We start from the raw sequence: 12342 nt of genomic DNA, 5'->3' as shown, positions 1-12342 counted from the left end.
CGTCTATACACCAGTTATTACGGCTGTAAGCAGCACACAGCATGGCCGCCTCCATAAAGAGCGTTTGTGTTACATAGCAGGAGTTTAGTCATTTACTGCAGCTCTCCTCTGTCAGCCACTTTGTGAAATTAAACAAAAAACCTCATTCGTCTTCTGCCGAACTTGTAAGTATGCTGAATATTTGATAGTTCTTGATAGTGGATCTACACATATGTATGAATATAACAGTAAAGTCACATGTTCTTGTGAAATCAAGTCTCTGTGTTCTTCTAATCCCATGTAAAGTTAAATGTAGAAGTACCTCAGCGTGAACTCTAAATTATGTCTTTGTAGAGTTACACCAACACCTAATGCCCATAACAAATGACTTGGCTCAAATTTGAGTGCTACTCCACCGAAAATCTATGTTATAATATCAGATAAACACAATATGAAAGCCTGACAGATGGCATTCCCAAAAATTATTAGTCCTACATTCCCCATAATGCAATAGACAGCATCTTTTTATACGTAAAGCTCACTATAATGTCGTCACCAACAACATCACACAACTGTCAGGCTAAGTGGTACTTGTGTTTAGAAAAATGATCTTTATGTGCAAATTTGGTGGAGCGCCCCTTTAATATATGACTTACTGTTTGAACCACTAAGCCTTGGAGCTCCACCGTTCCTCGTTACATTAGCAGCAGTACAAAAAGTAGTTGGATCAGCTTAAATATCACAGTAAGGAGTAATATGTTGTTGTAGTATCAAGTCAGTTGTATTTAAGTGGACTATGTCTGACCACGTACCCCTCCCTCCCTCTACAGGTGAGCGTCTCACATGTTGGCTAAGAAGCCCCTCCCCCTGCAGAGTTTCCTGGTGCAGGTTTCCAGACGTGCCAGTCAGCTTGCCAGACAGCGGTATGATGTCATTGTTGTGGGTGGGGGTCACGCAGGGACCGAGGCAGCGGCGGCAGCAGCCAGAGTTGGAGCTGAGACCCTCCTGGTCACACAGAAAATACACACCATCGGTGAGAGGGATGGAGAGGAAGCACAGAGACAGCTGGCTCTTTACTAAGAGTTTAATTTTACTTGACTTTTGCCTGCATGTGTTCCACTCAGTGTTCTCTCCTTCTTCCCCCCCCCCCCCCCCAGGCGCCCTGTCCTGTAACCCGTCTCTGGGAGGAGTCGGGAAGGGCCAGCTTGTGAGAGAGGTAGATGCTCTGGACGGGCTGTGCGGTCGGGCAGGAGACTGGGCCGGTATCCATTTCTCCATCCTGAATCGCAGAAAAGGCCCTGCGGTGTGGGGCCCAAGGGCCCAGCTGGACCGCCAGCGTTACCGTGAATTTATTCAGGTATCTTATACACAGACGTAAATTAAGGTTTCATATTCTGTGTTTAATGTAATTTGTCGTTAACCACGTGGTCTGCCTGCTGTTTGTCATTCAGTCCGAGCTGCTGTCCACCCCCAGGCTGACGGTGGTGGAGGGCTCAGTGGAGGATCTGCTGGTAACAGAACCAAACCCAGAGGAGCCCGGACGCCACAGAGTCACTGGGATACGTTTGGGTAGGCGTCATGTGAGCGCTATCTGCTAGTGATTTAAAACGGACCATAAAATGCTGTAATTGACCAATCAGAATTGAGTATTCAACAAAACTGAATAAATTATTTTATATGTCCTGAATTTTAGATATCAGGCAGATTTGGATTTTGTTGTGCCAACCAGTAGAAACTTCCATTATTGCAAAATATACTTTCAACATTTGTTAGTTACAAATTCTTACTTCTTTGAACATCTTCACAGCGAATGGAAGCCAGTCGATCTCAGCCAGCTCTGTGGTTCTCACCACTGGTACTTTCCTGTCTGGCTCCCTCTTCATTGGCCAAACCACGTCCCCCGGGGGTCGGATTGGAGACGCTCCATCCAGCGCTGGGCTGTCCCAGACGCTGAGGGAGACGCTGGGGCTGAGGATAGGCAGGCTGAGGACCGGCACCCCTCCCAGGATTGTGAAGGATTCGGTAGACCTCTCCCTGGCTGATGTTATGCTCCCCGATAGTCAACCGACTCCGTTCAGCTTCCTGAACACACACACACGCTGCAAGGTAAAGTTTATGTGAAGTACTCTTTCCATTTATCTTTTCATGAATTCATTCTTTACGAAAGATAAACTTCAACTCATTATATCTTTCATATATTTATATCCTTCATTTTTTCAGTAAGTGTCCTTTCTAATTTATGGATGCTTTATTTTGAAACTAAACACTTCTTAAGCCTGAAGAGCAGCTGCCCTGCCACCTGTCCTATACTACCCCTGGTGTAGACAGAGTGGTGAGGGAGAGTCTTCATCTCAACTCTCACATACAGGAGGACACCAAGGGGCCCAGGTACACACACACACACACACACACACACACACACACACACACGTATGTTAGACATTGCTCATAGCGTGTTGTGAAACTCAACAGTAATAACTCCAGTCGTCGTCTCACACAGATACTGCCCCTCCATTGAGTCGCGAGTGCTTCGCTTTCCAGGCCGAAAGCACCAGGTGTGGCTGGAGCCTGAGGGGGTGACCTCTGACCTCTTGTACCCTCAGGGTCTGTCCATGACGATGCCCCCTGACATGCAGCTCCGCCTCATCAGAGAAATCCCTGCCATGCACAGAGCGGAGATCCATACTCCTGGTACTCCACCTGAATCCTGAATGAAGTCATGATATTATGAAATTACAAGCCACGGCGCAGTCACTGCTTTGTTGATGTAATGAGTGGCGACTTTCTCTGATTCATTATGTCTTATTGTTTGGCTTTTCCAGGTTACGGTGTGCAGTATGACTTTGTGTGTCCCACTCAGCTGAGCCCGGCCCTGCAGGTGAAACGCACCCAAGGTCTTTTTCTGGCCGGTCAGATCAACGGAACAACGGGGTACGAGGAGGCTGCTGCACAGGTACCTACTTATTTTCTGTACAGTCTATTTAGCAATTAACAATTCTTACCACATAGACACACACACACACACACACACACTGCTGTAGGATCAGACCAGCTTATGTGTATGTGTATGAATTACATTGAAACATAACAGCAACTATTTAAATCTGAGGAAGAATCTTGTTTGTGTCTGTGCAGGGCCTGTGGGCGGGGGTGAACGCTGCCCGCTGGGCGCTGTCCATGCCTACAGTGGCATTGTCTCGGACAGAGAGTTATATTGGAGTTCTCATAGACGACCTGGTGAGTCGTGGCGTCACAGAGCCCTACCGCATGTTCACCAGCCGGGCTGAGTTTCGAGCCTCTCTGAGACCGGACAACGCGGACCTCCGTCTCTCTCTGAAAGGTAGGCGCAGTGTCGTCTGGGACCTCTAGCTGAGTGAAATAAGAAATGATCTATGCGGCTGCTTTGGTTGTCATGAGTCCATTGCTGTCGCACCTTAAATGTAACATATGCACAGCACACAGTACAACCATTTATTTCACTGGTTTTCACACATATCAAGACGTAAGAGTTATGACGGGTTCATGGGCTTGTTTTTCTACTTAATATCTTTTTTAGTTTTCCTCTTTTCACAAACTTTTCCTCTGTCAGGCTTTGAGGAGGTGGGATGCGTGTCCTCCGTGCGCTACCAGGAGGCTGTGAGAGTCAGGAACAGTCTGCAGGAAGCTCTGGCAGCCCTCAAGGCTCTCGCTCTGTCCACCTCCAACTGGAGGAAAAAGCTTCCCAACGTCCACCTGAGTGAGGCCAAGAACTCCACACAGACGTGAGTGACTCATACTTAGTCTCAGGATTCAGGCAGTACTACATCTGTGGCCGATTTCTGGTGCTGACTGTTACTGCGTGGTTCCTTTTTCCAGTGGCTTGAATCTGCTGCAGTACACTGAGGTGTCCTTCGAAATGTTGGCGTCCGCCTTCCCAGAGTGCCTTTCAGCTTACATGGAATTCTCCCAAAGACTCAAGATAGAAGGTAAAAACTGATTTCAAGGAGAGGCCTGCATGAGCTGTAGGAGTTAACACCTGAGAAATTCATCAGCACAGGTGTGCTCAGTATCCCCTCTGCATTGTGCCCTTTCAAGCTACCGTAACATTCATTCTCTCCCAGTAAAACATTTCTCTTGTCTTTTAGCTGTGTACAGGCATCACTGTAACCTACAGAAGAAAGAGATTGAGAGAATTCAGAGGGAGGAGAACATGTCTCTGCCACAGGACTTAGACTATTTCTCTCTGCCGGTGTCACTGTCTCAGGAAGTCAGAGAGATTTTGGACAGAGTTCGACCCAGCACTGTAAGTCTGCATATTCAGAGTTTAGTGTATTTATTGGTCACCAATAACTCTTTCTTCTTTTTTATAATAAATCAAATTAGCCTTTTTGCAGTTACATATAAAAACAGATCAATATGTGACTAAAACTATGCTTTATCCTCCAGCTGAGTGCTGCTACACGTTTGCAAGGCATAACTCCAGCTGCAATAGTCCATCTCTTCAACTACGTGAACTACTCGGGACAAAAGGAGAGACGAGCGCACAGAAACCAACCGGACCAAAAGGAGGCGAGAGAGGAGGAGCCGTGTTCACAAAATGTGTCTTTACCTCGATGAAATGATGACTCACAAAATGTCTTGTAAAAATGTATTTATTCCTGGAAATGTACAAAAGAATAAATTAGGGTGTTTTACTTGTGATGGAAAAATCTCTATATTGTAAAAAAAAGTCTTAGAATAAAATTATGTATTAAACATCTGCTCATATACAACTATTCCTTCAAAACTTCAAACGTTTCCTAACTGCTCTGCTGCTATCCGGCTACCGAGTGAAGAATTCTAATCCTGTTAGTAACATGACTGTGAGCAGCATTAAACTCCATGTGACCTTCTCAGTGTCACCGCCGTTAATAACAACGTGCCCGTCCAGCTCAGCAGCGCCTCGAGTGAAGAAACCAAACGGAAGCTTCCAGGTAGGCTGAGGCAGGCCCCTGGGGGGTTCTGGGTAAACGGTGGTGTCTGCAAACGTCACCTCGGTGGTCAAAGTGATGGGGGACGACATGGGACACTGAAAATAAGATAAGACGGGGGTGTTGATAGAAATGACACAGTTGCACAGAAAAGAAGAAATTTTTGATGCCCACCTTGACATTTTGACACTGGAAAAGGTATTTGGCCCCTAAGATGTAGTTCTGGGGAAGGTCCAAGAGACCCTGGCGAGCCCACAGCACTCGGACAGAGAGAGACTTGGGGAGGATGCACCCTGATTCGCATGTTTCCTGAGAGAGGAAACAAAATCGATGACTGAATAGGGCAAACACGAGGTTATAGATTCAAAGCGCTGGTCTTTTATTACAACTTCATCCAAGATATCCAAAGAGCCAAACAATGTTTCTCTCTTAAACACTTTAAAATGTCTAGTTCAGCTGTACCTGCAGGTTAGCGGGACACTCCTGGGTGATGACTCTTGTCCAGTCCGGCTGGGAGCCCGAGTTCATGGCGATCACATCAGGAGTAGCAAGTCCCTGCAAAATCCCATAAATGTGGGAACGCAGCTCTGAACAGTCGCCAGATGGGGAGCTAGACAGCACAAAGACAGAGTGAGTGAGACATTAGACTAATTAAAACTCAGAAGTGCATCATTATAATCATCGTTATAACATTAGAAGTCATTTCAGCAACAGAAGTGCACACTCACCTGAATGTGCATCCAGTGATGATGTTGTGCGTGAAGAGGATGGGTGCTCGTCCGCTGGGGTCAGAGGAACACTCCCCGCTCTGTGACACCCCCAGTGTGGTCTGCTAACTCACCGTCAAGGAACCGTGACTGACTCAAAGCTAGCTGGACAAGTGGAAATACTTAATGAGAAGCTCATGCTGTTGTTTGTGAGGATACAGGCTTCACTTCTCCAGCAAAGCGTCCAATGACAGGAGATCCCACTTTCAGTCCGACTGCAGGGATGGGTCCTCTTGGAGTGGGGCTGGGTGTTGCCAGCTGGATGAGAGAAATGGCATTAATCTTACTGTCTGGACTCATTTAGTGATGAAATGTGCGGCTTTAAAAGGCTACCTGGAACAGTACAGAGTGTGTCTGCAACAGCAACTGATCTGGAGCCACATCAGCTAAGACGACGTTCACTGTTGCATTCGTGATTTCCCCTTTGCCTGTGTATCCTATCACAAACTCCACCTGATCAGGAAAAGGAGAACGGAATTTGACGATTTTGTGATATGAAAGCAACAGTGGGAAGAAGAGTCACAATTTTCATCAACTGACCCTTGTCACCACATTGACACAGGAGCTGTTTTGTTCACTTGGTGCCGGCCAGTCAGACAGCGGAGTAAGTGGGATCTGAAATGAGAGTTGTACAGCGTCTTACTTTGGAAGAAAAAACAACAACACATCTTTAAGTGTCATTAACATATATAAAACACAAAGTTAAAGGATTTATTTTTCTAATGCACACACTGTACCTCCACAGGCTGATGACTTACTTTAAAAGAATCCACTCAAAAGTTGACGACACCCAACAAGTTAATTTTTTAACGCTACAGATACTATTTGTCATTTGTAGATACAGTATAAATTCTAAGACTTGGCATGCGAAGTGCAAAATTAAAGTGTTTCTGCTGATGCCGTGTATGGCTTTGAGCTGCATGTATCAGTATAAGTGGCTTACCAGAAGGCCTGACACTTGTGCCGTCTCAGCTATTGGAATCTGTAGAAAAAATATTGATGTTAGCTCATCTGCTGTGAGATCCTCACCAGTAAGTGTTTAAATAAAAGTATTTAGCCTCGCTGACCTTGATCAGACTCAGGTCAGAGAAGTAGGAGCGAGCGTTGAGATTTGGGTCTTTGGTGCATGACTGAGGAGTCACCATGCGGGAACAAGACAGAGACACAGACCTCAAGAACTCTGCAAGCAGAGGAAAGCATAAGGTATTTAGAAAAAAACAGCCAGCTGTAGTAGTTAGTATGGTTGGAAAATACAGCCACAATATACTCCACATACAGCAATACGTTGACTGTTTATAGATATTGTCTCTTAATAAAAACAGCACAAAAATACAAAATAAAATGCGAACTTACTTGCAGGGTTGCGGTTAACACAGAAAGCAGCAGAGGTCCCTGGAGAAGGCTGACGAAGGAGACCCTGCACAGACGAGTTGGAGAAATATGTCCGGATGACATCATCAACCTACAAAAATGAAGAGATATAAATGCAGTGTATTAATACACACTTAAATACACTCTCTTATTCAGTTTTAGTACTGTCTAACACCGCAATATCTCAAAAGTTTATTACTTTAGATACAGTATTGTGAGTAGATAAGCACCATATCTGTTTACCCTGTAGAAATCTCTGCTGTGGCGGCTGCTCGTAGGTGCTGGTGGTGAGAAATGGTACGAGTCCCCTAAAACTGGATACTGACGTACAGCTGAAATGGACTGGGGTGAACTGTCTGTTGGGCGACGTTTAAAAAAAACAAAAGGCAGATTTTTAACAGGATATTGGGGGATACATATATGTTATGTCTTGTGAAATTGGCTGTGACATAATCAGCGATTCCCTTGGTGATTAGTTACACAGTGTTTTTGAATAAACATATTCTCATTTCATCCATGTACCTTCAGGCCGGACACAAAACAGGGAGTCAGTCACAGTGATGAGAGACGATTCCAAGTTAGCCGTGAACATCAGCCATTTCTCAATGCAAACTCCTGATCTGTGAAATAAAACAGTTTTTAAGTGCTAAAAAAAACGTGCTTTATGTTCTATTAGATCAGAGCAAGTGTAGAAGACTTACATTGCTTTCTGTGGACATCCTGTGAAGACTGTGCTCAAGTTTTCAATGCCGCAGTCTACATTGTCACAGCAGCAGCCAATGTCACAGAAATCAGGGGTTAAATCACAGAGACAGCCTGCAAAACAACAGAAAGGGCTTAGTGAGGAGTTTTGTGCACAATAACAGAATATCATCATGTTCACTAGTTTAACACGAGTACATAAGAAGACAGTGGATGCACTGTTAAGTTCACTAAAAATAGACTGATCTTATTGGAAGTCTACCTGGAGATGCCCAACATGTTGAGTTGAGACTGAAAACTAATTTTGCACTGTATACTTTAATCAATACTAATATTTACTTTATGTTTTAATTCACCTAAGATTGATGATTGGTTTTCAGTGCACCTATCTTTGATCAAGCTCAGACAGCAGGCTATGAGATCTCATCGATTAATAGTGTGTTAAATTCAGCAGCCATTAAAGGAGACATCTGTGAGTGCACAACAAGAGAAGAGGCAACGTTGTTTTACAGCTTGCATCACTAAGGGGCACATAAAAACAGATTAACTGGCAGGAACAGCAGTGAGATTTCCCGCTAATTAACAATGAGAGAGTTACCCTCTGAAGCCACCACGGGCTGGCTGGTGGCTGCAGGAGGCGCTTCAGTGACCACAGTGAGAGCTTCAGACACAGACAGCTCCGTGGTTGTCATAGAGTCCACAGTAGAGTCCACGGTAGAGTCCACGGTAGAGTCCACGGTAGAGTCCACGGTAAAGTTCAGAGTAGAGTCCGGGGTGACCGCCCCAGCGGTGGGGACACCGGTGGAGTCCACGGCCTCGGTGCCGCCCGGAGCAGGGGTGGCTGTGCTGAGGGGCTCCCCATTTGTTGGGCTGATACTGGTGGTTGCTGCTTCGGTGGCTCCGTGAGCCAAATGTCCACACAAGACGATGAATATGTGAAGTGAACAACACCACTGGCGGGAAGTCATCTCGTCACACAGACATGGTGCGGTGGACAGTACGAAGGCTAGCTAGCCGGCTAACTATGTAGCTAACGTTACCGTGGCAGTTAGCTCTCCTACGTAGCTCGTTACGACTTCACGCCCATGAATGTATTCAATGTAATAAAACAACGTCAAAATGAAGCAAGCAATTCAGAAAAAAGTTATCTAAAGATGCGTTTAGCTAAACATGTTAGGCATAAATACACTGGCAGCAAGCTTCTTGTTGCCAAGGAAGTTGTCATGGTCACTTCCGTTTCTAGGATAAATACTACCGTAAATCCTGTGGTAGAAACACTGTTTTCAAAACAACTTCTTTTATTCATATAATCGGTCACTAATAGTCTTCCTACAAATCTGTGGATCTGATTAAGTACATGACATTGTATTTGCTGGATTGTGGCTTGCAATATTCCAAAATGTATATTGAATAAATGTGAGTACATTTTAGTGTTTTATCTCAAGAATATGAAATTTAAATGCACTTTAAGCTAACTAGCTTTTGTTAAAACTCTGATTTTATTATATTTTATGCCCCTCAGCCCATATGCATTGGATGAGCTAAAGCAATGAGCTATTCACCCATCAACATTTCCCTCTGCAACAGACTGTTGTTTATCGAGATTAGCGTGCAAATACAATAACTCCTAATGTGCATTGTTACAACTGAAACTTGATTGTCTGATTTGCTGTTTCTGGATCCTGCAGAAGTGTTAGATATCCATGTCACAGTGTAAGTAGACACAAATTACACAAATTACAATGTGTATTTTGTGTGGTCAGTGTACAACCTTGTGAATAGGCCTTTATTTGTATTAGCCCTCTCAGTGTGTACCTATCCATTTCACCAAATTTATGTCTGAGGTTTTGATCTTGAAAATTGTTGCGCTTAGAGTTCTTAAATTTCAAGATACAATGCCAACATCAAACATCTCATTAGATTACCAGTTCTCTCTGTTTGTGGAAATGCTGCCTTACATCTCCTCACTGATCATGTGTAAAGGATATTATACACACACACAAGGCCAAAGACATCCTGGTGAGCTATCACAACTCTGACTGTACGAAGCAGACCCAGCCTGAGCCAGGACCCTGAGGGGATCACATCCATAAGTTCATGCAAGGCGAGTGTAAATAGATTGAATCACATTCCTGAGAGTAATTTAATCATCAATCAAACTGACAACTATTATATTTACAAAGACTAGTGAGCCACTTTTGGGATCCATGACACTACGGCTGACAAGTTGTTTTATTGGCTTCACTGGTTTTCCTCATTCCTCAATACTTAGTATGCCAAAGTGCCCATGATGAGATTAGCAGCACCCTGCAAGGCTGCAGACTGCAGTGAATGCTAATCAGAGGTGAGCAAAATATTCCTGGAGATTCTGGAGATCCTGGAGATCTGCACCAGGAAACAAAAGCAATGATGTTAGTTTCCCCCCTTTTAGATAACAATTTATCAAACTGCTAAAAGTGAAGTTCTGTACTTTAATCCTACTCACAAACTTTGTGTGTAAAGTTTCTAACGACTTAAAAATACTCCTAAATTTAAGAAAGTTCAATGGATCTCTTTTTAAGGAGATTTTGGAGGGATAATATATGTGCATAATATAATTAAACCAGATGAATAAATGATAAAAGCAAGAGAGAGAGAGAGAAAGCGTTAAACTGATCTGATCACATGTCCAAATCAAACACAAACTCTAAGCTAAAATTACCATATTATGAATTATATAAATTGTTTTTCTCAGACCTTCCCTGCAAGTTAAATGCCTTCATCCTTCAAACTTTGTGCACCCAGTTTGTAATGCAGGTTTCCTGCCAAATATTTGAAGTCTCAAGCCAAACTCAAGCTCCTCCGGAGCCACAGAGAACATTATACAACTGTTTTCACAGGCTGAGCGGTGTAAGCCACGACGAGCAAACTGACCTTTATGTCAAAAATAAGTGGGCTATCCCTTTAAAACCATGGCAACATAAAAAATGAATTAAAAAAATATAATTACCATACCACCGCTTGTATCACCACCACCACTACTATTATTACTACTATTACCACAACTACTACTATAACTAGCACTTAAATCTAATAACGACAGCACAGTCACTAATGAACCCCTGAGGTCCCTCATGTACACACCACTGATGGCAGAACTGGTTTAAAGTACGATGCACCATTTAAATGGAATAAACTGCAGTCTGCCCTCAAACTACACTCATACAATCGTGCAAAGATTTCTAAGCCTTATTATCTGATTTTCTGAGATTCTTGTAACCTATTCCTGTTTCCTGTTTGATGTGTAATTGTATGGTTCAGTTTGTGAAAGTTGCTTGTTGTCAGGTCTCAATGAGACAGATTAAAGAAAGATTAAATAAAAGTGAAATTTGTGCTATTACTGCTATTACTGCTGCTACTGCTACCACTAATAATAATGATCATTTGTAATGCTAGAAAATTCAACATTGCTGTTCCCTAAAACGAATCCACATTTCATCTCTGGGTGGGAAATCCCAGAGCCAGCCACGAACCAGATCATCTAATTGTTACAGCTTTTGATCTGACAATCACAGAATATTGGTATGTTGACTGTCCAGCTTTGTAAACCTGTTTGTAGCAGTAAAGATCACTGAGTGCACAGGAAACTCTTGCCATCTGTGCCCTCTGGTGGTTGCATGACCACTATAAAACAACCTCCAGCATGTCCATTGGCCAGGTTATGAAAAACATGTACTGTTTTTCATATTCATGATTTAATACATGCACATAGTGATTGCCTGACACGTATCAAACAGACCTGGCTGTCGGTGACGGTTACAGTGTGCAGGATGAACAGTGTGTTTGAGGCTGCGCCCTCACTGCTCCCTCCTGCTGCAGGTTTTACTGCCGTGACTGTGGAAAAAAAAAAAAAAAAAAGCCACCATGGCCCTGACCTCGACTTCATTCACTATTACTCTCAGTCTTAATCTTTAATGGTTCCATGCTGTTGTTTTATTAATGGACCTCATTTGACTGCTGCTTTGTTTCCAGAAATACTCACCTAGCTACTCTGCCGCAGCTGTGCACTCACCACGAGGAAAAGCCCTTATGAGTCAGGATGTGGTCAACATTTTGTCCTTCAGCTACACGAGGAACTATCTGTCTGAACCTGTAAAGCGTTGTTAACAAATCAAATAAACCTACCACCACAGAATCTAAAAAGGAATCCAGTCCAAGTGCAAAAAGGGATAAATGTGCGTGAAAACATTTATAAGTAACCTTTGATCACTCATTTTTCTGTACTTAATTCCAGTGTGTTGGTGCCTCTCAGGTCTGTGACTGTCACTTGGAAAGAAATGTTCACGACGATGCTGTAGATGATTCACTTAACGTGCTAAAAGCAACGGGGTCAGTGCCAGGTCGGCTTTTACTTCAAAAACCTTGTCTGTATATGGAAGCTCAGAGTGTTCAATATTAAATAAATAAAAGTAATTATATGAATAAGACATTACATTTTCATTTCAGTTCAAGTTCACAAAGTGCAGACGTCTGTTTTTATTTCATAATTGTGTTTTTTCCCCACCAACAGTTTTATTTTATGAGGCCACTTTCCA

The 12342-nt window shown here is 43.4% G+C and overlaps 2 protein-coding genes across 2 annotated transcripts; one reads left to right on the top strand and one right to left on the bottom strand.

Moving 5' to 3' along the window:
- Positions 1–87: 87 nt before the first annotated feature.
- Positions 88–4623, top strand: mto1 (mitochondrial tRNA translation optimization 1). The gene is made up of 13 exons (XM_070851446.1): positions 88–164; positions 810–1012; positions 1137–1336; positions 1431–1548; positions 1787–2085; positions 2255–2367; positions 2480–2670; positions 2802–2932; positions 3115–3319; positions 3569–3740; positions 3835–3944; positions 4104–4261; positions 4405–4623. The coding sequence occupies exons 2-13, from the start codon at positions 823–825 to the stop codon at positions 4573–4575; spliced, it is 2058 nt and encodes a 685-aa protein (XP_070707547.1). The 5' UTR covers positions 88–164; positions 810–822; the 3' UTR covers positions 4576–4623.
- A 119-nt stretch (positions 4624–4742) lies between these two features.
- On the bottom strand, positions 4743–8966 carry LOC139219546 (tectonic-3-like). Its single transcript, XM_070851448.1, has 14 exons — positions 8367–8966; positions 7768–7882; positions 7589–7686; positions 7310–7422; positions 7049–7157; positions 6763–6875; positions 6639–6677; positions 6236–6310; positions 6029–6148; positions 5855–5953; positions 5657–5760; positions 5391–5538; positions 5103–5237; positions 4743–5026 (listed from the first exon to the last, which is right to left on the bottom strand). Exons 1-14 carry the CDS (start codon positions 8734–8736, stop codon positions 4781–4783), a joined length of 1884 nt encoding a protein of 627 aa, XP_070707549.1. The 5' UTR covers positions 8737–8966; the 3' UTR covers positions 4743–4780.
- Between the last annotated feature and the right edge of the window lie 3376 nt (positions 8967–12342).

Source organism: Pempheris klunzingeri, chromosome 20 (assembly GCF_042242105.1).
Source record: "Pempheris klunzingeri isolate RE-2024b chromosome 20, fPemKlu1.hap1, whole genome shotgun sequence".
Taxonomy (NCBI): domain Eukaryota; kingdom Metazoa; phylum Chordata; class Actinopteri; order Acropomatiformes; family Pempheridae; genus Pempheris; species Pempheris klunzingeri.
This window is presented reverse-complemented; position numbering and strand designations above follow the sequence as displayed.